The sequence below is a fragment of the Sapajus apella genome, unplaced genomic scaffold (assembly GCF_009761245.1).
Source record: "Sapajus apella isolate SASKATOON/1434 unplaced genomic scaffold, GSC_monkey_1.0 scaffold2, whole genome shotgun sequence".
Classification (NCBI taxonomy): domain Eukaryota; kingdom Metazoa; phylum Chordata; class Mammalia; order Primates; family Cebidae; genus Sapajus; species Sapajus apella.
The window spans coordinates 40,035,848-40,061,503 of NW_022436942.1; the positions used below are offsets into that span (position 1 = coordinate 40,035,848).

General features: G+C 36.8%; 1 protein-coding gene across 1 annotated transcript in view; it reads left to right on the top strand.

Annotated features, from left to right (window-relative positions):
- The first annotated feature begins 469 nt into the window (after positions 1 to 469).
- Positions 470 to 25,656, top strand: part of ACSS3 (acyl-CoA synthetase short chain family member 3) — a 161,131-nt gene continuing 135,944 nt past the window's right edge. Inside the window, exon 1 of the mRNA XM_032296849.1 lies at positions 470 to 874. Coding sequence (XP_032152740.1) covers positions 564 to 874 — 311 coding nt within the window. The 5' untranslated portion in view covers positions 470 to 563. The remainder of the gene's footprint in view (positions 875 to 25,656) is intronic.

Here is a 25,656-nt window from a genome sequence, read left to right on the forward strand (position 1 = left end):
CCGATTGTGTTTTCAGTAACCAGGATCTGAGCTGATTTTTTAAAATAAATAAATAGCAATCAAGGGCCTTGCTGCAAGGCACCGGGTTGCCGGTTTCCTGCAGGCCAGAGGGATGCTATCGACACCAACGATCGTCCAAAGATTAAACCAGCCGCGTACAATTTGCTAGATTGAAAATTGGCAGTTGGGGCCTTGGCCTCCTCCTAGGAGTACTTGCGCGTTGAAATCGGGAGGACGCTCTGCAGTTGGAGCGCGCTCTCTCCGGGAAGGCAGCGGGGTTGAAAGTGCGCGTAGGGGGTTGGATTTCGTGCAGCAGCGCAACTGGCCTTCTGCAAGGGCGCTGTGACACCCCTCCCGGGACCCCACTTCGGCCTGTTGCTTCTTCGGCTGCTCCAGGTCTGTTTTTCCCGGTGACTCTAGTGTGGCCTCCAAACTTCTGGGCTCCTGGCTCACTTCGGAACTTGCCCCCGCCTCCCACTCGCTTTGCTGCGGCCCCGGAAAGTTGCAGAAGCCACAGTTGTCGCCTAACGAGCACCCTCGTGGACCGCGGGTGGCCGGCGGCGATGAAACCGTCTTGGCTGCAATGCCGGAAAGTCACCGGCGCCGGGGGTCTCGGAGGGCCTTTGCCCGGGTCTTCTGCGGCCCGTGGAGCTGGTGCGGCCCGCAGGGCTTTCGTGGCCCCGGGTCCGCGGGGCGGTCTCGGGGCCAGGGGCTGCAGGGCTCTGTCCTCGGGCAGTGGCAGCGAGTACAAGACCCACTTCGCCGCCTCGGTGACGGACCCCGAGAGGTTCTGGGGCAAAGCTGCCGAGCAGATCAGCTGGTACAAGCCCTGGACCAAAACGCTGGAGAACACACACTCGCCCTCCACCAGTTGGTGAGTGACTTCTGTGCCAACCCCAACCCCCATCCCGGGTAACTTTTTGGGCTCCAGCACCTCCCTGGGACCTGGAATCTGGAATTCTATCACGAAAGAAAATTGAAATTGTAGATGTGTTCAGACCCTTCGTGTTTCATTTCAATTTCATAGTCGGCTCTCTTGCCTTCTCTTGAGAGACCCTGTTACCGTTGTGAACCCAGTGTCCCATAAACGGGAGATTTGCCTGACTGGCAAGGCTCTGCTTGGCACTGGGAATGTTAAGAAGACTAAAACAAGGTCCTGCCTCCAGGGACCGCACAGTCTAGTCCGGGAGACACCAGTGTCTTAAGCAAGTGGTGCAATAAACTAAAATTATAACTAAGTATCCTCACATGGTGGGGAGGGAGGGTTGAGGAAAGACTTCAATAACATCACACCCCAGAAGGGGTTGGGAGGATGGGTATGTCTTCTCAAAGTCGACAAGGCCCTAATTATCAAAGTCCGAGAGGGGAGCAACAGCTTGAAATGTGACTGAGACAGTGACTGGAAATGATTGTGTTGGTTGGAGATGTGGGAGAGGAAGTCGTGAGTCAGGGGCTAGCTTGGGAAGAGATTTATGTACTGTGCCAAGTAGCTTGGACGAGATCTATAGGCCTGTTGGGTATATGAAGCTGCAGTACCGGGTACCCAGAAAGAATACAGATAGATTATAGTCCAGGTGATGTTAGAAGTCCATGGTAGAAGTAAAGTCTTCTACCTGGAGCTGGAATTATAACAAGGTATAAGCATTATTTTTGTGTTACAATAAACAGAGACACATTGTAGAATAAATATTAAGCTTGCTAGGATAGTGAGGCTGAAGCACAGTCAGTGGTAATCTCAGAATGTGGCTCCTTATGTGCCTGTGCACTAAGGATGTGATTGCTCTCATCTGCCAGCCATTAGAGAGAATGTTTCCTGTAAAAATTTGAAAAATACTTCTCAGAAATGAGGTGAGGGGAATGACATGGTCAGGTTTGCAGTGGACGAATGGCTCTCTGGTTAGAGCAAGGAACCTGGAATAAAATTGGCAAGAGCCTGTTCTGTGTCTCCACCATGTCCAGTTCTCTCATTAGTGTGTGGGGTGACATGATGTTGCCTTTAGAATCTGAGCACCTTGCCCCTTCATTTCAATTATTTTTTTTTGATAGTATTTGATTGATCCTCTTTTATGTGCCAGACAGTGAACAAGACATTGGGTGTACAACAATGAGTAAAACCTACTTCCTGCTTTTTGGAAGTCATAAAGAAAAAAACATGGACTCTGGGGCCAGACTACCTGGGTTTGAGGTCTGCTTCTCGCAGTTACTGACTATGTGTTCACAAGCAAGTGACTTAATCTCTCTGTGCTTCGCTTTCTGAAATGCAAATATGGAAATGACTGAGTAAAGGATGAAGACTATGTCTTTATACACTAGACCCTATAAATGTTAGAGAAGGAATAGCTCTCTTTGCATTCTCATACCATAATCATTTTAGGAGCAGGAAACCCTCCTAGTGTTTCTCAGATGGAAACATGGAGATTACTGCATCACTGTTTCGCAAAACTCTGTGTACAAATATCTGTCATAAAATACGGTACTATTAATGATTTTATATGGCCATCTCCATCATAAACTAATGTGCAGAGAATTCAGTTAAGCCACAGGGATATTCTTTTATTGCATTTCAGGTTTTGGGGTACATGTGAAGAACATGCAAGATTGTTGCATAGGTACACACATGGCAGCATGATTTGCTGCCTTCCCCCCCTTCACCTATATCTGGCATTTCTCCCCATGCTATCTCTCGCCAACTCTCCACGCCCCGCTGTCCCTCCTCTATTTACCCCCAACAGAACCCAGTGTGTGATGCCCCCCCTCCCTGTGTCCATGTGTTCTCATTGTTCAACACCCACCTATGAGTGAGAACATGTGGTGTTTGATTTTCTGTTCTTGTGTCAGTTTGCTGAGAATGATGGTTTCCAGGTTCATCCATGTCCCTACAAAGGACACTAACTCACCGTTTTTTTAATGGCTGCATAATATTCCATGGTGTATATGTGCCACATTTTCCCTGTCCAGTCTATCATCGATGGGCATTTGGGTTGGTTCCAGGTCTTTGCTATTGCAAACAGTGCTGCAATGAACATTCTTGTGCATGTGTCCTTATAGTAGAACGATTTATAATGCTTTGGATATATACCCAGTAGAATGGCAATCGTTAAAAAAATTGGCCACAGGGATATTCTAAATGAAAAACAGTGAGAGCCGGACCTAAGGCAGGGACAATAAGAATGGAGAAGGAAGGACAGGTTGGAGTGATTCAAGGGGGCAATCAGGGATCGGCAAAGGCCCAGGAGAAAGCCTTGAAGGTGGGTGTAAATATGCCCAGCAAGTAGAGCTTAAGACCTGGAGATTTCCTTGCCAATAACTTGCTCTTTCTCTGTAATATCTAGTTGCTTGTTTACATTTTCTGAAATTGTGTGTATAAGATGTTGCCTTTAGTGAGAATTTTTGTGAAGAGTCACTATATTTTTACAGGTTACTAACATTTGATAACCCTGTATCTGAATTATTTAGCTTTTCAGTCTTGAACTCATGCAGCCAAACCTGTCTTATAGTAGCCCAGAAAATCAAAGTGAATACGCGATAAAGCTTTGACTGTATTTCAGCAGCGTGATTCAATTTTACCAAAAATTTTGGTCGGGTGAGCAGGGTTGGGAGGGAAGTAGAGGTAGGAACCAATCTTAAACTTCTATTAGTAGTTTTGATTCGAATCCATGACTGCATTGGGCACCACAGTGAAGATAGCTGACCAGTTAGCAATTTTCTACAAAGCCGAACTCAAGGACAGAGTGAACTTTCTTTTGTTTCGCTTTATCCCCAGGATCTAAGGCAGAGCTGGCATATAAGTTTTTAAAGTGAGAGTAACAGGATACATAGCTTTGGTGATTTTTGTTGCTATAAAACAAAACACTTCTTTAGGAGGTGATAAGTGGGTTTAGGCACAATTTGGTGTGAAGGAGCTTTACTTATTTTTTTGAAGCTGGGATCTGGAGAATGGAGATATTGATAGCCAAATGCTTAAACAAAACAAGGCAAGATTGCTATAGCTAATTGTTCTCTCCTCTGTGGAGCTGGCATATGTGTAGTCACAGTCTCTGATGCCCTTTGGCTTCCCAGAGGCTAGAGGGATTCTTAGAAGCTTGTCTGTTTGTTGTTCTTAAAAGTAAACTCCCTTCAGAACCCACAGGCTTATCAAAAGCCTCAACACATGAATAGTATTGCATATTAGCTTTCACAATGGCATAAGCTACCCAATGTTTTCTGCATACAGTAATATAGATATGGAATAGAAATCTTTAAGGGTGATATATGGAAGGGAACTTTCATTATAGTGAATGACTCTATTAAATGCATTTCCAGCTCTGTGATTTCTGAGATCTTCAAAAAACAAATCCAAATTATGGGTAGGTGTTTTAGGGATTCACACATAATTGCCTCTCCTCACAGTTTGGCGGTTCCTGCGTATTGTTAACACCTGGCTCTTTGGGTAATAAAGTCTCTATTAGAGAGACTGCAGCAGAGAACTGCAATCATAGTAATTTCTTTAATCCTGGAACAACAAAGCAGGTGTTTCTGGTTATTTTCTCCTGATAGACATCCTGCTGCCTATCCTGAAATTGAAATCCAGCTGCCACTCTGAAGGATTAGTCAATTCACTTTTCTATTATGCATTGGGGTAGACTCTCTGGGCCATCAATTTATCTCTTTCTGTGGAAGTATTACAATCCAATTTTAGTCTACTTTTATTTAAACAACATTCAATGATAGGCTTCTCATATCCATTTGTTTAGAAATCAATATATATCAACAATGACTATAACCCCCCAAAAAGAAAAGACTAAATACATTGTAGATCATTAGAGAATAACTTAAGCTTGAATAACATTTCTGTGGTGGAAACTGTGTCGTTTTCTCAACATGCAGGATCTCAATTCCTTACTAGCTGAGATTAAGGTTGTTTAATCCTGCCAAGTCTTAAAATAGCTTATAAGAATTAAAGGACATTAATCATTCACCCACTGCATGTACAATAGAGAAAATGAAGGAGATAGTGAAGGAACCCACCACATAGCAGCATGGAAGACATGCATTACATTTTTACAAAAGAAACTAAAATTTTAGATTTAGGGGTACATGTTCGGATTTATTACATGGACATATTGTGTGATGTTAATTTTGGGCTTCTGTTGAACTCATCACCCAGACAGTGAACATGGTGCCTGGAAGGTTTTTGACTCTGGCCGCCTCCTTCCTTCCCCCATTTTGGAGTCCCCAGTGTTTATTGTTCCCATTTTTATATCTGTATGTCTCCACTGTTTAGCTCCCCCACTTATAAGTGAGAACATGCACATTTGGTTTTCTACATGATGAACACTATTTAAAGTTGCAGTAGATGCTAGGAAATACACCCTTTATTGGGGGATATAATATTGTCTTCTTTAGAAGGATCATGAGAGAGGTCTAGAGGAAATGATAAACTGACATCAAAATGAGTAGGAACTAAACATGTGAGAAGTGGGAAGAAACATTCCAGGGAAAGAAAATAACATAGGCAAAGGCCATGAGGTAGATATGTTTAGTAAGTTCCAGAAGCTTGAAGAAGGTTTATGTGGTTGGGGCTTAAGAAATGGCAGAAAATAACCTTGAGATGGAAAGAGAGAGCCATATTGTAAATGGTCATTTGGTTAGGATTTTTAAATTTTTTCCTGGCCCATATACCTGTCACATAATGCATGACCAAAATATAAATTTCCTATTCTTCCTTCTGCATTGGGTCAATACAGGCTTGAGTTCAACCTTAGATCTGCTGCTTACCTTGGGAAAGCTTCAATAACATCATCTGGAAAGTTAGAATCATGATGGTATCTATTTCTAAGGATTAAATTGGGTGAGGGGAAGCTTGTAAAGCATCTAGGACTGTCCGTGACACGTACCACTAGATATGATTATCTTTGGAATATGAAATATTACCATGAACTAATGTGGTCCAATAAGTTTTGGGGGAAAACTGATAGCATTTAAAGTGAATCTTAAAGTAGGACTTAGGAGGAAAGTCATTTCTGTGCAGGGAACAAGATGACAAAAACATAGAGGTAAGAAAAGCCAGGTGTCCTTAGAGGATAGTTATAGTAGACCAATTGGCTTTCAGTGGCTTTTCTGGGTTGCTGGGACTTAACTTCAGAAAATAGTTTCAGCCTGGTTTTAGAAGGCTTGGAGTAGCAAGCTAAGGCATTTGCAATTACTTCTTAGGCTGCAGGTCACAGCATGGCTGAAAGCCTGCAGATAGGCTTTGTTTGACCTAGATGTTTTGTTTGTTTAATATTTTAACATTTAAATATTGGAATATTTTATCTAAAAAACCTAAATTTCCTGTAAAAATTCAGCTTTTGATCTTCTCTTTAATGAAGAAAAAATGGAATATCTGTCAGCAATGGGTCAGTATTCCTGCAAAGCAACACTTGGCTGGAACTGAGGTGCTGCTGACCCTTTATTTTTTTATTTTTTATTTTTTTAAATTGCATTTTAGGTTTTGGGTTACATGTGAAGAACATGCAAGATTGTTGCATAGGTACACTCATGGCAGTGTGATTTGCTGCCTTCCTCCCTTTGACCTATATCTGGCATTTCTCCCCATGCTATCTCTCCCCAAGCTGCTGACCCTTTAAATGGTGCATGTGCCTGTTTGTTATTCAGGGTCCTCGGTCCTCATCACTATTGCATCATACTTTGCCCGTCCCAGCCATTAACTTTTCCATTGTGAGCATTTTTGTTTGCAGTGCCTAGTAAGGCAGTAATAATCCATGGAAACTTTAAGTTAAGTAGGTGATAGGACAAAAGTATTATCAGAAGCCGAGTTTGACTTCAGATTTTAAGATTTCTTGGTAGGTTGGGAAATGAGAGATATTGGGAAAAACAGAGTAAGGAGGACATAAAATAATGTGACTAATGAACTAGGGTAATACCAGGAGGAATAGAAAGAGAGGAACTTCAGGAATAAAAGTTAAATTAGACATAGTGACTTTTTGGCAGTGGGATGTAGGGAAGTAAAGACATTATGTTAACTGCAAGAATCTGAGTTAAATGTCCAGATAAGGAATTGATGGGCAATTAAAGCTATGAGGCTGAAAACTGGGAGAGAGCTTGATGTAGAATTACAGATTTTGCTATAAATCTTAAAGAGGTGAGAGGTTGAAAGCTGAAGTGAAAAAACAAAAGGGAGGAGAAGAGAAAAATAGTAAGGTCTGAACTTTGGGAAGAAACGGGAGGAAAACAAGTCTATGGAAATGGATGAGACATACCAAGAAAGGAAAGGAAAGAGCAAGATATTTTAGCATCATGTATTATAAAGGAGAGTAAAGATAAAAATAGTGGTCAAGGGTTCTAGAGTTGCTTTCAGGCTATTGAGAATTGAAAAAAAAATTTGTAACTCAGAGATCCTTAATGACCTACAATGATATGATATCAATGGTGAGATCAGAGCCAAAGCCAGAAAAGTGCATTAGAGTGAACTGGTATAGGCAAAAACATTCCATGAGGATATTAGACAGCGACAGGAAGATGAAACAGGATAATATATGGCGGTATGGTGGTACCTGGGTCAAGTAAAAGATAGTTTCTTCCTCATTCCTCCCTTGTCCTCTTTTTAGGAAGAAATCTGTGCTTAAATGTGGAAGTGGAGAAATTGTGAAATAGGAATGAAGGGAATTTTGCTTGTTTTGAAACCTGCTCAACAGGATTCCTTGTTTTTGCAAGTTGAACTTTGTTATTTTTTTTGCTTTAGGTACTAGAAGTTACTGGAAGAAACAGGATGGAAAAGTCTCAAAATTGGGATAAAGAGTACTCAGTAGATCGGTTTGTTCTTTTTATATTCTACAGTGATTCTAGTGAGCTACACATTTGTGAGTCTGACAGAGCATAAGGAAGCAGTTGAAAAAGGAAGAGAGAATTAATATTTGTTGAGTCTTTTCTCTGAGCTATCAACTATATAATAGTTATGTACTTCCATTTATTCCTTCCCCAAATGGGGCAAAGTTAGTATTATCATGCCCTTTCTACATGTGAGGGAACTGAAGCTCAAGGCCACACAGCTAGTTTGTAGAGGATAGACTTGGGTTTGTAGAGGTAGCTCCAGTGGCTAAGCCCAGAATCTTCTCCTACAAATATTAAAGCAACTCTTTCAGAAGCCCAGTTGCCAAATCTTGGTAAATCTAAAGTAGATTTGTGGCTACTAAATTGAAGGAGACCAAAGAGATGTGAATTAAGTGCAAGAGATAGTTTCTGAATATTTTCACCATAATTGACATTTTTGGGAAGAAGTAAGAAGCCAGAATAGGATTTCAGGATTGAATGGTGGTAATGTGTCAATATTAGTATCCTGAAGTTGATGTTTATAGTATGGTTCTCCAGAAGAATGTCCTTATTTGTAACAATTACATATTAAATTTTTCTAGGCTTCTTGGGTATCATGTCAGTAAATGTTTCAAAGGGAAAATAAATACTTGTCATTGCAAATTTTCTGTGAGTTTGAGATTGCTTCAAAAGAAAATAAATAAAAATAGAATGGGGATTTTATGTATCCAGGAAGCAATTTAATCCCCCCATTGAACTTTGGCTCTTTGGCAAAAAAATGCTCAGCAACATTAAACTGTTTGGGAAATTTAGTCTTTGTCAGATATTTTTAAAGTTACATTTAATTCTGGTTTGAAGGTGAGAGTGTTATATAAAGAGGAAGAATTTTTTCTCCTTTTGACAAACTCTAAATAAATTTATTCATAGCATTGTACACAGTACAGGTGTATTTAAAATTTAAAATCATCATTATTTTATAGATATAAAAATATTTTAAGAAGGTATCTGGTCAGCATGAAAAATTGCCTGTTAAAAATAAGTCCTCAAAATAACCTCATCAAGTTAGATCAATTTTAAAAGATGGGCCTTATATTATATTCTGAAGGTCAGCAGCTTGGTGCTGTGCCGTATCTAATTTTCTCAGCCTGTCATGCTGCTGAACCTTCAGGACAGAACAGAGTGAAACTACAGGGATGCAGCAAATACATAAGCAAGGATGGATTGCCTGGCAAATGGCACAATCAGTGAACAATGGTAATTCAATCACCTGTAACTTATCAACTACCAGGTGATGGGGGAAAATCCAAATTCTTCCCACCTCCTGAAATGTGGCTTACCTTTCTTTTGTTCATGCCATATAGTATTAGTTGAGAGAAAAAAAATCCAGTGGTTGGAGTTATTTGCTTCTGCTTCTTCTTTCTTTTCTTTTTTTTAAATTCTACTTTTATAAGCAACAAGCAGCGACTCCATGAAGGAGATCATTGTTTTCCATTGTGGTGTGACATTTGCCAAAAAAAAAAAAAAAAAAAAAAAAAGGTGTGGGAGGCTAATGAATCTTTGCAATTATATATATAAATGTAATAACTTCTCTAAATTATAGTTTCAAGTATATGTGAATACGAAACTCAAATCCTTTAAAATGTGTGCATAGGGAACTGTTATATTAAAGGTATTAACTATATTTGCTTTTGTCAGTATTTTAGCTGAATGAGGTAAGAAACAGTGCATAGAAAGGAGTGGTATTATTCTTACAAAATCTTAGGAAAATTAAAGTTTGTGAATTTTGAATTTGAAGGAGTCCAGTTGGAAATATGAAGATAATAAAAAAATCGAAGCTCTTTCAAATACTAAATTAGACAGAGATAGAGTTTAATTATATGGCTTTAATAATTTAAAACATTAATGGCCTTAAGAGGGTGGAAACGCAATTAAAGTCCTTAGGTCTTTGACTTATGACCTGACTCTGGACAATAGGAATAGCTTCTCCTAAGGTGTTGATGGTAGAATAACAACATTTGCCAAGTATAATCTTTCAAGATGTCATTCCTAAGTGGATGCAGCAGTTAAGTAAAACAAAATTTGGGAAGATAAAGAAGAAAGAGAAGAAGAGCAGGAGGAGGAGGAAGAAGAACATGAATGCTTAGTTTCTACTATAGACCTGGCCAGTATACATATCTGTAGAAAAATTTAGTAAGATTAAAAAAGAAAATTAGTCCCTCGATGTTATTGACCATTTGCTAAATAACTTTAATGAGTGCCTGGGAGCTTAGAAAAAGTTCACCTTTGCACTAATCTCACTTTGTTTTTTTTCTACATTCTTTTTCTTATTTTCATGGACTTCCACTGATTTTTCAATTGAGAGGTATTTTTCTATAATAAACCACAAATACCTTGACTGTGCCTTCCTCTAACTCTCCCTCCTTAAGTCCAGATGAAGTTTGTCACTGTTATCAATGGAATTTGTTGAATACCCTAATTTTGGCAGTAGGAGGAAAAAATGTTGAGAATCAGGTAGTGGAGAAAACAAACTGATTTCTGGTTCAAAATCTTGGCTCTACTCTTTGAAAAGTACTTTGGTCCAAATGATTATAATATGGAAGAATTTATAAAATGCATACTGTGATGAGTATTACTGTTTTTTATGTTTTCTTTTCTCCTCTGCTCTCCTCTGCTAATATGTAGGAAGATGGTCTTCCCAACATGGATGTGGCTATGTGATTAGCTTTGGCCATTGCAATAAGAGGAGTAAGGCTTTTCACTTAATTGACAGAGCTTCAATTCTTAGTTCTTTCTCATCTGCCATGGCCATTGTGGAAGTACATGTAGAATAGAAGCAGTTTGGATTGCTGAGCAAAAATGTATAGGTGACAGTGTTTTGAGGAGTCTGCCTGAAACCACAATGTTGGGGCATGAGTGAAAAATAAACATTGATTTTCTGCAAGTTACTGAGATTTTGCAATTGTTATTGTATGGCATAATCCAGCCTGTCCTTACTGATTCAGGGAGAAATAATAACTTTATATGACTGTTGGGATAATTTAGTGTGCTAAAGTATATAAATATTGTCAAGTATATCATAAAACAGCCAACCTTTTTATTATCCGTTATAAAAACAGCTGTTATGAAAAGGGCTAACAGCTAACCTTTTTATTGTCTCCATAGTATGAGCTAGATATGATACTGAGTGCTTTAATTTATTTAATATTTATAACAACCATGTAAGGTAGGGCCAATTTTTATGCTTGCTTAAAGAGGTTGGAAATAGAGATACAGTTTCTTAAGAAACTTGGCTAAACTTATAAACTTATAAAAAACTAGTAAATAGCAGAGCTAAGATTTTTAACCCAGGCAGGCTGAATTTAGTATCTGTATTCCTATATATATATTCTATTTCTTGTTGATAATAGTCTCAATTAATTTTAGATTTTCTTTATTTTTTGAACCCTTTTCCACTGAAACTGTTTTAAGTTTTGCTTTTTTTTTATTGTAAATAGTGATATGAGAAGAGTTTTAAAAATTTGGGTCTACATGTCCAAAACATTCTAGATATGGAATAAAAAATAGCTGTTTTTTGAAAAAATAAACTTTTAACTTTGTGTATGACAATCCTAAAGGTGGGAGGAAAGGAGCTTTAAATGACTTGACAGCTTTTAAAAAATTTTTTCCTGGACAGTAGAAAGCAATATTAATCTCTTCCTTAAAACTACTCTGTTGGTTTTCTGGCTTAAGGAAAATCTATAATGACCACATTATTCATTGCTTGTAGTATGCTTTATTGTCATTTTTATAAGAACATGATGTATATAGTCTAATTAATTTAATTATGAACACTTGGAATTTTTTTCCCTCCAACCTATCAATAAAATAAAAAATAGGATTTCATTATATGTAAGTCATTGGTTTTATTTACTTTTAAATGCATTGATGTGTAGTATTTCTATTTGTTTTTCTTTCATTGTTTTTTATCTTGATCCTAATTCCCTTCTGCATTTTCAAGCGGAAGATATACAGGTGGGCAAACGTTGATAAAAGGCATCTCTTAAATGCAGAGATATATTTCTCAGAAATTGCATTGCATCTGGCTCTCTTAGTTCTAATAAGAATATCCCATTTTTAAGGAATCCCGTGCAAAGACAGTGAGTTGTCTCTTTCACCTATGTTATTCCACAGATGTTGCCAAACTTTGGAAAACAAATGATCGAAAAATGTTAAATGCTTCCTTTGAGTGATTATGGGATGAGTCAAAATATAATGAAATATGTGGAGAGTCTGTAATAGAATGAGAAGGAAACTCACATGTGATTATTTTCTAGCTTGTTACTGCACCATTCCTTTCTCTAACCTGATGTATTATCTTCGATAATGTTGACAGTAATAACAAAACAACAATGGCAAAGACTAATAGTACTGCTGTTCTAGTACTAATTATGAAGAATTTGATTTGTTTCAGGCCCTATGCTTTGAATCTTCCCAACAACTTTTATAATGCATTTTTATAACACTGTAAACAAACGCCAAGAAAGACAAGTGGCTTGTCAGAAGTCATACAGTGGGGGACTTAATGTTTTCAACTGAGCTGGTAACACTGTAGAGTCTAATTTCAGTTATAAGTTATAACTATGCCCTCTAACTTCTGTTTTGCATAACAGAACCTAGAGAGTGAAAAAACGTGAGAGCAATGTAGCATTCTTAAAATTGTTAATCGGGGATTTAACTTCCCTTTGCTTTATTTGTTCTCTGTTTCTGTGTGTCTTCCACTCTCCCCTTACCTTAGAGGAATGTAAGTCCTCACTGTTTTCCAGAGCCAACTTGGACATGTCTTTTTGATTTCATCTCCTTTCAGTGTCTCTGAGGATTTTACCTTAAAATCTTTCGTGGTTCTTTCCTAAAAAGCAGTCTTGTTTTCCTTTAAGCAAGTTTGGCAAAAATGCTCAATAGTCATCTCCATTTTGTCACTACACATCTAGTGTGTAAGCTCACAGTCTATTGATACTTATATCAACAATTTGATAAATCACCACTCAGTAATAGGAGAGTAGGGTTCAGGTCTAAATTACATTTGTTATCTTCACAGTAGAATGCACAGAGCCTTCTGTATATCAGTTGAACTGATATTAAAACTTTAGCATACACAGATTTACCTTCTTAATCCATCTCCTACATCTGATTTTTTGTGTAAATTGCAGGTAGATACTACCTAAGTCACCTATCCAATCAGAACCCCAAATAATCCACATATCCTCTATCTAGGAACCAAAGAGTTTGAAATTTTGTCATCAGCTTTGAGCCTAAGCTTTATTTTGAGGCAGTTGGCGTCTGTTGCCTCTCCTTAACTCATTCATTGATCTTTACGCTGTAGTAGAGGATATTTTACAATCCAGGGGTTTCCATTTATCAAGAAAAATACATATATACTGCAAGTAGGGAAACACCTAACCTATGTGGTACAGACCAAGTACAGTCATCCCTCAGTGTCTGCAGGGGATAGATTCCAGAATAGCACCCACTCCCTGCAGATACCAAAATCTGCAGATGCTCAAGTCCCGTATATAAAATAGTGTAGGATCTGCATATAACCTATTCACGTGCCCCTGTATGCTTTAAATCATCTTAATTTACTTACAATATGTAAAACAATGTAAGTGCTATGCAAATAATTGGTATATTACATTTTTAAAATTTGTATTTTTAAATTATTTTAAATTTTTCCCAAATATTTTTTATTCATGGTTGGTTGAATCTGTACATGTGGAACCTGTGGATATGAAGGGCTGACTGTACCTATATGAGAATGAACTGGAAAAGTTGCCTCTTTGACACATATCAAATTCCAAGGATTTCAGATTAAGAGTTGAGTTGATATTATGTTATCAGATTGTCATCTTTTTGTAACTATGTTAAAAAATTATAATCACAGAATGAAAAAAGTGATAGTCAAAAAGTTTCTTATTAAAATCTATTTATGTTAGAAATTATAAAATTTTAATATTACTTAGAGTAAAAGCCTATATTGATCTGTTAAAAACTTGAATTTTAGAAAAATATAACACTGATTTTATTATTTTGTTTATTTAAAAATATTTGGTCCTGACTGCTCAAGATCTCCTACATATGTCTAGCATAAGCATCTTTTTACTTCGATTGAATATTTCAACAGCTGTCTGAAATGTAATTTGTAATTACAGGCTTAGTAGACCACATTTGATGAAATTTTCTCTTATCTTGGCTTATTTAACTTATAAAAAGATTAATTTTCAAGTTCGTAATTAGTAAAAGGTACCTTTAATAGGGAGGATTTTTTTAAAAAATAAATTATTTCAAAGACAGTATTTTATTCAAAGACAGTATTTTATAGAAATAGTATAATACTGCTATTATATCAAAATCTCCTAAATTCTAAAAGATGATTTTACTCTAAGCGTGTATTCCTAGGTATGTGTGTGTTTGTGTGTGTTAAAGTGTTATAGGATTCAAAACATATTGGTACATAATATCACCTCTTACCATAGTTATTTAACTTCTTAAAAGCATGAGTTCTCAAGAATTTAGGGGAAGTTAAGTAACTTGACAATGCTCACTTTGCCATGCAGAGATAGCAGATCTAGGCTGAAAAACCAGATTTACTAGGCTTTAGAGTGTAGCAGCTTCTCATCGTGTCATGTTTCCTGCCCAGTTAATTCTATTTTATCCTCATAATACCAGTGTTACAGATTGAAAAAGCAAGGTGCATACATACATATATACATGCACACATATGTTTGTTGGCCTTTTATATGTATACAAGTGGGTTTTATTTCATTTTTAGTTCTGGAGTTTATTCATTTGTTAATGCATTTGTTTCTTCTTTATTTTGTTCATTCATCCAATATTTATTGAATGACTTCTATGGACCAGGCACTATTCCAGGCACTAGATGACAGTACAGATAGAGTATGAACTCTGAAAAACAATGTTATATTTCAAGTGAGGAAGAAGAGCATTTTGGTTATAGTAAAATAATATTCATTTTCCTGTTCAATAAAAGAAGAATAGTAACAAGTGATATGGACTATCCAGTTATTTTCTGAAAATAAGAGAAATAAAATCCATTTTATTTTACAATTAGTCCTACTCTGAATTGCCTTTGATTGCTGAAGTATGAAAAAGTAGAGTACATAGCATCTCATTTTGGTGAACAGTGGCCATTTTCTAACTAATTAATCTTTTAATAGATTAAAAAAAACCACAACTAATTTTAATTTTATCCCTTTGTGCAGCCTCTCATTTTTTGTTAGAAGTGATAACAAGCAGGAAGGCGAGGGAAAGACAAGTCAGAAAAGAGAGAATAAAGGTTTCCTTAGCACCAGCTAGTTAATGAGTTCTTGGATAATTGAGCAGGCTGCACTGTATTCAAGTTTCAAATTATCAAAATGTTAATGGAAAATCCTTCATCTAGGAATGTGGTTGGTGATAGTGGGCTAATTGGCAATGATATAACAAATATGTAGATTGTAACATTGTTCTCAGATTATTTTGAATATAAAGCTAGGAAAAAGGATAACAATTTTATGTTTTACTTAGCACTAAAGTTATGTCCAATGGTGTCTAGTTGGTGCAGTTGGATTTATCTTTGTGTGTATGTTTATGTTATATTTGTGTCTGTGTGTTTTTTTTTGGAGGGGTGGTGCACGGTATAGGTTGGAGGTTAGATGGAGATGTAGTGTAATTTAATTATCAAGAAAGAGGTTTGATAAATGCAAGGTCTAGGACTGAGACTTATGTTTAAACTACTTTCATTGACATTTATTCAGAAATAATACTGGACCAGGAGCGGTGGGTCATGCCTGTAATCCTAGCACTTTGGGAGGCTGAGGTAAGCAGATCATTTGAGGTCAGGAGTTCAAGACCATCCTGACCAACATGGTGAAACCCCGTCTCTACTTAAAAGCACAAAATTTTAGCTGAGTATGGTGGCACATGCCTGTAGTCCCAGCTACTCAGGAGGCTGAGGCAGGAGAATCGCTTGAACCTGGGAGGTGGAGGTTGCAGTGAGCTGAGATCACACCATTGCACTTCAGCCTGGACAACAGAGCAAGACTGTCCCCTGTTCCCCCTGCCCACAAAATTCTGAAACAATTCTTGCTAAGGTTTATGCCTTCTTTTCCCCCATGGTAAAACTAGATATTACTTTAAATTTTATTGAGGTAAATGCAAGAAAGCCAAATGTCTTGTTATATTAGCTATATATTCCTTCTTTTTTTAAATTATAGATTTATAAGAAGTTTCAAAAATTAATAGTTCATTTGTATCCATAACCCAGCTTCCCCCAGTAATAACATCTAACATAACTGCAGTACATTATTAAAATCAAAATTGTCATTGGCATAATGCAATGAACTTAACTTGGATCTTATTCAGATTCACCAGTTTTGCATTTATTTGTTTATATTTTATGGGTAGATGTTATGCCTTTAAAACATCAAGAATCTGTGTCAATCTATTTGACTCTCTGGATCTCTATTTCTGTTCTTATAAAAAAATAGAATTATCCATATTATTTGGTAGCTCATTTTTTTCACTTGTAAGTAGTTTTCCATTTTTTAATTCATGATTTTTATGTATACAGAATATTTTAACATATAGGGTGAATATAAAATTATTTCCTAATTCTTTTATATTATATTGGCATTTAGATGGTTTCTCTTTATTTGCTATTATAAATAGATAGATAGACTTGCATCTTTGGGCTTGGCATTCCAAAGTTGTTTTTCTCTCTTTCTCTCTCCCTCTGTCTCTCTGTCTGTCTCTTTCTGTGCATGTGTTTGTATGTTTCTCTTTTCTTCCTTCTGGCAAATTCTTAGCACATTTCAATATATATTGTCAAGTCGTTCTCCAAAAAATTAATAAATCTTGTAAGTTTCTACTGTATTTTTCCTTATGAAATATTTGAAGAATAAATAAAAATGATGTAGAGGACACTCAACACTGAATTTTGTGAAATCTTAATATTTTGTCACATTTATTTCAGATCTTTTTATCACAAGCAGTAAAACAATACGGACACAATTGATGTTCCCTGTATATCTCTCCCTATTACATGGTATTTACCAAAACAATCTAAGAATAATTTATAAGGCTCAATGAAAAGAAAAAGTTCTTTCTGGACATTCTAAAATGATTGATTGTATTCCCCCTCTTTAATAAGAGCTTGTATTCAACATGTTTCCATGGACATGAGCTAAGTGTTGAGCAGAATGAGTTACTAAATATGCTCTCTGCCTTCTGGGAGCCTCCACTGTAGAGGAGCATGTCATCAGAACATTGCAGCATGTCATTTTGCATGTGTATAACCTGAAAGAGAAATATATGGATAAGATGAAGATGTAATATGAAAAAAGTGTATAGTCTTAAAGTACTCAAGTTTAGAGAATATTAATTTCAATTCTTATCTATTTCTCTCCTCTCTTTTTCCCATTTCTCCTTAACCAAAGTAACATAACACACATCAGCTAGTTGGGTTCCTCCTCCCCTGAATGGTGCTGCTGCTGCTCTTTCCCTTTCTTCTTCTTTTCCTAATTTCCTTCTTTGTTCATCATTTCATTATTGTTATCATCAGTAATACATACTTCTGTTTTCTCCAACAAATACTAGCTGGCACAGGGAGAGTACACCCTCCCTTCCACTACCTCCGGGATCTCTAGGTAATTCTGAGATTTCTTAAAAATTATTTACTTGTGGTGCTGGGGGCATCCTACATTGTAGGTCTGATTTCTAGGAACCTGCTCCTGTTTGGAGTTTGGTTCTTTATAAGCTCATCATGACATTTCTGATTTGGTTGATTGGGGATCACTGTTCTGAAGAGTGTCCCTAAGTGTTATCATAAAAAGGACTGACTGATGAAGCGTCCTTTTCTTTAAATCTGTACTTTTAAGTTTGTTAGTAGCACTGTATTTGATTTAAATATACTTATTCTTTGAAACCTAAATGTTTTTATCTTTTACTTTTGACTCTTAATTATCATTTTATATTTTCTACCTTTTTAGATTGAATCAAATCCTATTTCCTCTCACATCTTGGTTTTTCCTGCGTTTTTGTCTAGAATACAAACAAAATAAAAACTATCCTTAATGGCTTTGAATATACTGTCAGGCATGACTCACAACTGGAGAACCTTTAAGATAATTCATTCATGCCTTTTCTCTTCATTGACCATGGATTCAGTTCAGATAACAGGTATTGATTTCCTGGAAGCTTTTCTTTCTATTCTTTTTCCTGTGGGCTGCATTTCTCATCACTGGCAGTTCACCTAGTTTTAATCCAAGATGATCTGGCAGAGCTGAGGATGTCTGTGTTGTCCTTTCATGTCGAGATGGGACAGTCTGGCTACAGATGGTGTGATGGGGCTAGATTCTGAGTATACATACTTATGTATAAAGGATCGGTGGGACTAAGGAATGCCTCTGTCTTTGTGTCAGGTTTCTCTGTTAAAATAATTATCTGTGCTGTGGAGAGATGTGCTTTCCAAGTACTTTTACAAAAACAATATCCCTAGTGGTAAATTAACATAAGGCTATTATTCTGTTCCAAGTAAGCAATTACCCAATTTGGACAGTTTCCTGGAATAGTCAGTTGATACTTCCCAAAGCCAAGTATCTGTAATTTAGATGGGATATCACTGTGTGAATAAAGCAAAATGATGCCCTCTTAAAAATACTTAAAGCCTGCTCTGTTTCTGTGCAATGGTAGTGTTTGAGCTAGTCATTGTTTTTTCTGAGCACTGACCATTGACCTTATAAGACTCTTTATTTTCTTTGTGAATATGTCAGGAGAGTATATTACATTTTACATTTATTCACACTTAAAAGCTTGTATTTTAAAATAATTATTGAGCATATGTTGTGTGCCATTAATGAATTAGCACATAGTCGCTGTCTACAGAAAGCAGAGTCTGAGAACACAAAATTACAGAAAAAAGAACATGGATACTTAAAACCGGACATGCACTCATACCATTTTCTTTCTTTTTTTTATTAATATTAGTATACTTTAAGTTGCGGATACATGTGCAGAACGTGCAGGTTTGTTGCATAGATATACATGTGCCATGGTGATTTGCTGCACCCATCAACCCATCATCTACATTAGGTATTTCTCCTAATGCTGTCCCTCCCCTAACCCCCAACAGGCCCTGGTGTGTAATGTTCATCTCCCTGTGTCCGCATGTTCTCATTGTTCAATGAGAAGGGAGTGGAAAAGGTTTTCTTTAAAGGACCAGATTGAATATTTTTGGCTTTGCAGACCAGACCCTTTCCATTGCAGCCTCTCAGTTCTGCTATTGTAGAGCAAGAACTGCCACAGAGAATACACAAAGACAATTGAGCATTGCTGTGTTCCAATATCGTTTTCTTTGCACAGACACATAGTGGACCAGTTTGACGTGAATTGGAGTTGGCTGACCCCAGCCCTAAAACTCTGGATTCTTTGGTATTAGTTTTTCTTACTCTTTTCCTGTTTGCCTCTAACATTTGCCTTTATAGTATTGTATATTTCTCAAACACCTCCCTGTTTCCTTCTTTTTTATCACAAACACTTCATTGTTTCAAAACTAAGTGATCTCCATCCACTTGTGTCCTGCTCCTGCCCGTCCTTCCCATGGCCACACAGCTATGCCTTCCTAGCTTACCTTAGCCAGTCTTCTCATCTGTTAATCTGTGTCATAAGAGCAATTGTCTGATGGGGTTATTGAAAGGAGCCAAAGAAACGTGTATAACATTATGATCATGGAAGGCATGGAACACTCTCACATTAACACATTAACACAGAACACTTGAGTCTCAGAGCCTGACCGTCTGACACCTAATACCAGTGCGTCACTCATTATATGTGGACTGCAGGTAGGAAAGTTGTCTGTACCTCAGTTTCCCCATATGTGAAATGAGGATGATAGGATGTGGTAGGCCCTTGAATAACAGCATTTTGTTCAACTTTGTTTTGTTATAACATTGATGTGGAAAAAACAATTCTTGGGCAGGGCCACTGTCTGTGTGTTGTTGTTCTCCCCAAGTATGGATTGGCATGTTCTCCCCATGTATGGGTGGGATTATTCTGGGCACTCTGGTTTCCTTCCACATCCTAAGGATGTGCATGTAATGTGAACTGGCGTATCTAAATGGTCCCAGTCAGCGTGTGTGTGTGTGTGTGTGTGTGTGTGTGTGTGTGCGCACGCGCGCCCTGCAATAGGATAGTGTCCTCTCTGGGGCTGGTTCCTGCCCTGTGCCCTGAGTTGCTGAGATAGGCTTCAGCCACCCAGAACCCTGAGCTGAGTAATTAGGTAAATGATGCTCTTACTTGTTCTTATTTATCTTTCTTAAATAATTACTGTGCTTAGCCATGCTTAGTTTGTACCTCTATCAGAAAATTTACCACATTTTGCTTCTTATCATAGTTATTGCAAACTAGTCTTCCTTTTGAGAGTGGAGATGTTCCCAGTTATAATTTTTCCATTTCCCTTACATTCTCAGATCTAATCAACAGAAAATTATAGAATTTATTCAATGAAAACACTTTTGAATAGAAAAATTATTATAGACAATATTTGGGATTCCAATCTGTTGTCTTATGAGATAATGAATTATTTTTTGTAAAGATTATATATTCCCAATTTTAGCATATAGACAATCAAATGTAGCCTTCATCTTTGAATTGTTTCCAATATATTGGCTTTGAGTTGACTTTAGAAAAAGAGGCTTAAGGCCTTTTGTTTCATTGATTGTTTATAAATTATGATGAAGACCCATATATATAGGAGATCATCAAGGAAATAAATTGTAATATTATTCTAAGAAGGAAGCTCATAACAGAAAGTAAATATAAACCTGAACTTTGTAGTTATTTAATAATAAATATATGCAAAGTGCAGAAATCAGTAACTGAGAACCCAGATAAAGTTGCAACATTATAACTACTAAATATGGTTGTGTTAGAGGAAGCTTTTAAAACAGTTATTTCATACAAAGTGCAATATGGCACTTTTTGAGAATTTCATATTATAGGCCACACTGTTAAAAATATATTAAGCTTTGTTCTTGGAATGAGAGAGGATAGTGGAATTGAGAGAAACATTTTAGATTTTACCAATTTAACCTTCTGTAGCTCGGTAACCCAATTTGCAGATTAAAAACTACCAGTTACTCTCCGAAGAAAAAGCCTATCATGCCCTCTGAAAGACTTTCTTTTAGTATCAGTCTTATTCCCTTTTATAATATTTTAAGAGTAAATACATACTTAAATTAAAAAGTTTTAGCTCTCAGAAAGGAGAAGGATGGAAATTAGCAGGGATAAAAAAATCAATGGGAAGAGAAGAATCATGTGAATATTTGTTACCAGTCGCTTCTGGCACCCAGAGTTTAAGACCATGGAGGACAGGTTCCCTACCTCTTAAAAACCCTTCAGACACCTACACACATTCATTGACTTAGCTCAATGTATGAACCAAATACATGCCCCAGTCTCACTTAATTGATGAACAAGGCTACAGTCAAACATAGAATGGGCTGAAGTTAGCATTAGGAAAGACAGAGCAGACTCGGGGTAGGCTGAGGTGAAGAAGAGAACAAATCAGATTCAAGCAAGGTTCTTGCAAAGGGCTGAGTCCAGGCTTTTATGCTGGATGTGCATTAGCAGGCCTAATGAGGAAAAGGCAAGGAAAAATACAAAATTACCTCTTTTTTTTTTTTTTAAATTTTTTTGATATAAGTTCTCACCATGTTGCCCAGGCTGGAGTGCAGTGACTATTCATAGGTAGGATTATAGGAGAAAATAGAAAATTATATAAAATAGGAAGTCCAGAAAGAATTTTAAAAGCTATCTTCTTTACAAATTGCTTTGGGGAGGCCCTCAGCCCTGTCTCTGAGAGCTCAGATGATGAAGGTGCATCTTTGACTCCTTCAGAAGGACATCTAACATTTCTCTAGTGACCATTTATTTACAGGAGCCAAGATTCTTCTCATTTCATTTGCCCTGGAATGTATCCCTCTGCCTCTTAAATTAAGAAATATGACAATTTCAAGGTTTCTTTGAATTTGCCAAAACTGATAGATCTTAAGAATTTTATATCAGTCAGACTAGCCTAGGATATGCTGCAGAAATAACCCCCAAATCTTCCTAGTACATCATAGCCCAGGTATTTCTTGCTCATCCTACAGATTGATCTTGGGTTATTAGGAAGATATGCTCCACGTCATCTATCCTCGCCCAGAGATATAGGCTGACATACAGTGAACATTTGGGATGTCATTGGCCTTTGTGCCAGGGAGGCAGGGAGAAGGATACTTGGTAAGCACCCACTGGCTGTTGGAGACTACTTTGCTTACATTGCTTATCTTATGAGGCCCTGGGCCACAGAAAGCGACATGGCCATGCCTCATTTCAAGTAGGTAGGAAAGTTCAATCTTACAAATGCCTGGAAGGAAGGCAACCAAAATCATGGTGGACAGCAGGAATGATGATTGATAGCATATCTCTCTTTGTGATCTGAAGGTTCCATGTAGCCATTTATTATTGACTTTTCAGGTGTTCGAGGTTGATTGTGTTGAGAAAATAAAAGGCAGAAGCAAAATTTTTATGCCCTAGATTTTAGTTTCATAAAACTGAGTTTAGATGTTGTTAAAAGTGGAAGAAATTCTTCTTTTTACCAGAAGAAAAATTTTAAGTTATGTTTTTACTTAAATTTTTTATTTGATGGTAGTTATGCTGATTAAGTTGATGAGTTAGTTTAACCAAAAGCAAAGCAAGCTAGACCATTAAAATTTATATTTTTTAATTTAAAAATATTTAAATCCCCCATTCAGTATGTAAATACATGCTCAAATAACACAGTTTTATTGTATAAAAATATAGACTATCCGTTTTCTATTACTGGTCTGCAATTTTTCTCTTACCCAGAATTTACCACTATTATTTTTAATGCATTTTTTAATTTATTGTATTTTAGGTTTTGAGGTACATGTGAAGAACATGCAAGATTGTTGCATAGGTACACACATGGCAGTGTGATTTGCTGCCTTCCTCCCCTTCACCTATATCTGGTATTTCTCCCCATGCTATTTCTCCCCAACTCCCCATCCCCTATTTTTAATGCATTTTTAAATATTCCTTGTGCATTTGCATAATACAAAACATAGATAAACACAGAAGCAACTTACTCTGGCTGTGTAAAAAGCTAATTTTGAACATTGTTTCATATGTATATATCACATACATATTGCATTCCTTTTAATGATGCAAAATATGTATTTAAACTCTTGATACTGATTATGAACCCTCCTAAATTGCTGAACAAATTTATTTGCTCACCAACTTTATACAAGAATGCTGTTTTCTCTTCACTCTCACTATAACTATGTATGATTTTTTTTATATCAATTCAGAGGGGCAAGTGATATCTTTTAATGTTCATTTTCTTGACTAGTAGGTTGAACATCTTTTTTTATTTTTACTTGTCATTTTTATTTTGTTTTCATCAGTGGATATCATGTTGAAATTGTTTGCCAATTGGATTTTTTAGTTTTTCCTTATTAACTAAGAGAAACTCTTTAAATATTGCAAATATGTCTTTTCCTCATTAAATATGTAGAAAATATGCTCTCCCGGTACCCTGGCTTTATGTTCTCTTCTATTTTATGCACGCACACACACAAACACACACACACATTTGCATATATATATGCACACTTACAGGCACTCATCTGAGTGTCAAAATACAGGTAGTTGAGTGAAGTACATTTCAGAATCTGAATAAAGATCCTTTTTCACTTCTCAGTTAACGGAAGTTTTGATTACTAAAATCCTTTTTCTATGATTGTTTGAAGAAGAAGAGGCGATGAGAGTAGGATTTCTAGACTTCCCAGAAGCCATAGATTCTTGTTCCACAAGTGTTAAATCTTCTAAAAGATCCTTTATGGAGAAACACCTCCTAGCTCAGAAAGTTACACTCTAGGCCCAGAAAAGTTTATGCGATGTGTGTGCATGTGCCTAGGTGTGGGTGAGGGTGTGGGGAGGTTAAGTAGGGGAGGGTATGTGTGGCTTAATACTAGTAACCAAAGAAACCAAAATTAAAACTATGTTTCACTTTTCAAATTGAAGAACATTGGTCAGGCATGGTGGCTCACATCTGTAATCCCAGCATTTGGGGAAGCCAAGGAGGGCAGATCACAAGCTCAAAAAATCGAGACCATCCTGGCCAACATGGTGAAACCCCATCTCTACTTAAAAAAAAAAAAAAAAAAAAAAAAAAAAATTGCTGGGCGTGGTGACCGCCTGCCTGTAGTTCCACCTACTTGGGAGGCAGAGGCAGGAGAATCACTTGAACCCAGGAGGTAGAGGTTGCAGTAAGCCACAATTGCATGCCTGCACTCTAGCCTGGGTAACAGAACAACACTCCATCTAAAAAACAAAACAAAAAACAAAAAACTGGAGAAGATTGAGAGTAATTTGTGTTGAGAGGAGTTAGATGTTAGATTTAGGGAGTGCTGATGATAATATAGATTAATTCAGTATTTCCAGAAAGCAATTTGATTATTCAATTTTAATGTGCACGCATGTGTTTGTGGGAACCTAGCCTGCAAATGTAATTAGAAAACAGTGTGGCCAATATTTGTCTGCAAGAGACATCATCCTAGGATCGTTTAAAATAATGACAATGTTGTAAAAGGCAATTAGTAACAACACAGGATTAATTTTATTATTGAACAGCCATTGAATGGAATATTATGCCATCATTACCATAATTTTTGAGAATTCCTCAGGCCCTTGGAAAAAACTCATAACGCAATCCTCAACACAGAGGCAAACTATTAAACTACATAATAAGTATGTTTGTATATAGAAAGAAGAAAACTCCAAAGTATATTATTTAGTACTTTTACAGTGAGCATTAGTTACTTTTATAATCTGGGGAGACAAACCACTTAAAACCTGCCCATGAATTTAGGGGAAGGGTGGAGAGACTGCACATAGAACGCATTCAATTGACCTTTACTGAAATGATTTGATTTAAAATGAAATAAGAAACTTGTCATAGTAGAATATCAAATCTTTGAGCTGGGAGGCTTCCTGCAGGTCACTTGGTCTAGTCAGCCACAGTAAGCAATCTCTAACTTAGCCAATTGATATTGGTAGATTCATTACCTGTAACTGCCTCTTGACTGTGCTGATTTGCTATTTCCTGCATCAGTTCTGTTTCTGTGTAACATTGCCTGCAGATTCTTCCCCCATTTGGATCATCATATTGCTTCCTCCATAAGTACTCTTATTTTTTTTAAAAAAAACTGTCTAAAGGTACTCTTAAAAAAAATCTAGGGTGTTAATATTTTCAATATTAAACTACTCAAATTGCAAACAATTGAAAAAGCATCTAAGTTTGAGTATTGCTTATAGAAGTACTGTTGTTTGTTTAAGGGCTTGGTTCTGTAATCAGACTGCCATGAGCCAGTTACTGTTATGAATTTCCTTGTATGTAAAATGGGGTTAATAATATCTACTTCATAGGGGAAAGGTTTTTAAAAATTAAATTTGTTAACAAACATGATATGAAGTCTTGGACTAAAAGTTTGATAAATGTTATTTAGAGACATCTGGTTTCAAGACAAGACAGAGAAAATATACTTCCTACTCATCCTGATAAATACAGTAAAAAACCTAGGACATTGTATATCTTTAGGTCTTGAGTCTTAAAGACTACAAGAAGAATATGACATTCTCTCCGCATTCCAGTAGATTACAGTGTAATGAAGCAAACATCAAAGTGGAGCAATATTGTAAGTTAAGCAATGTGAAAACTATTATGGTGGAGATACCTACACGGGGCTCTCGAACTGCTTGGGGAGG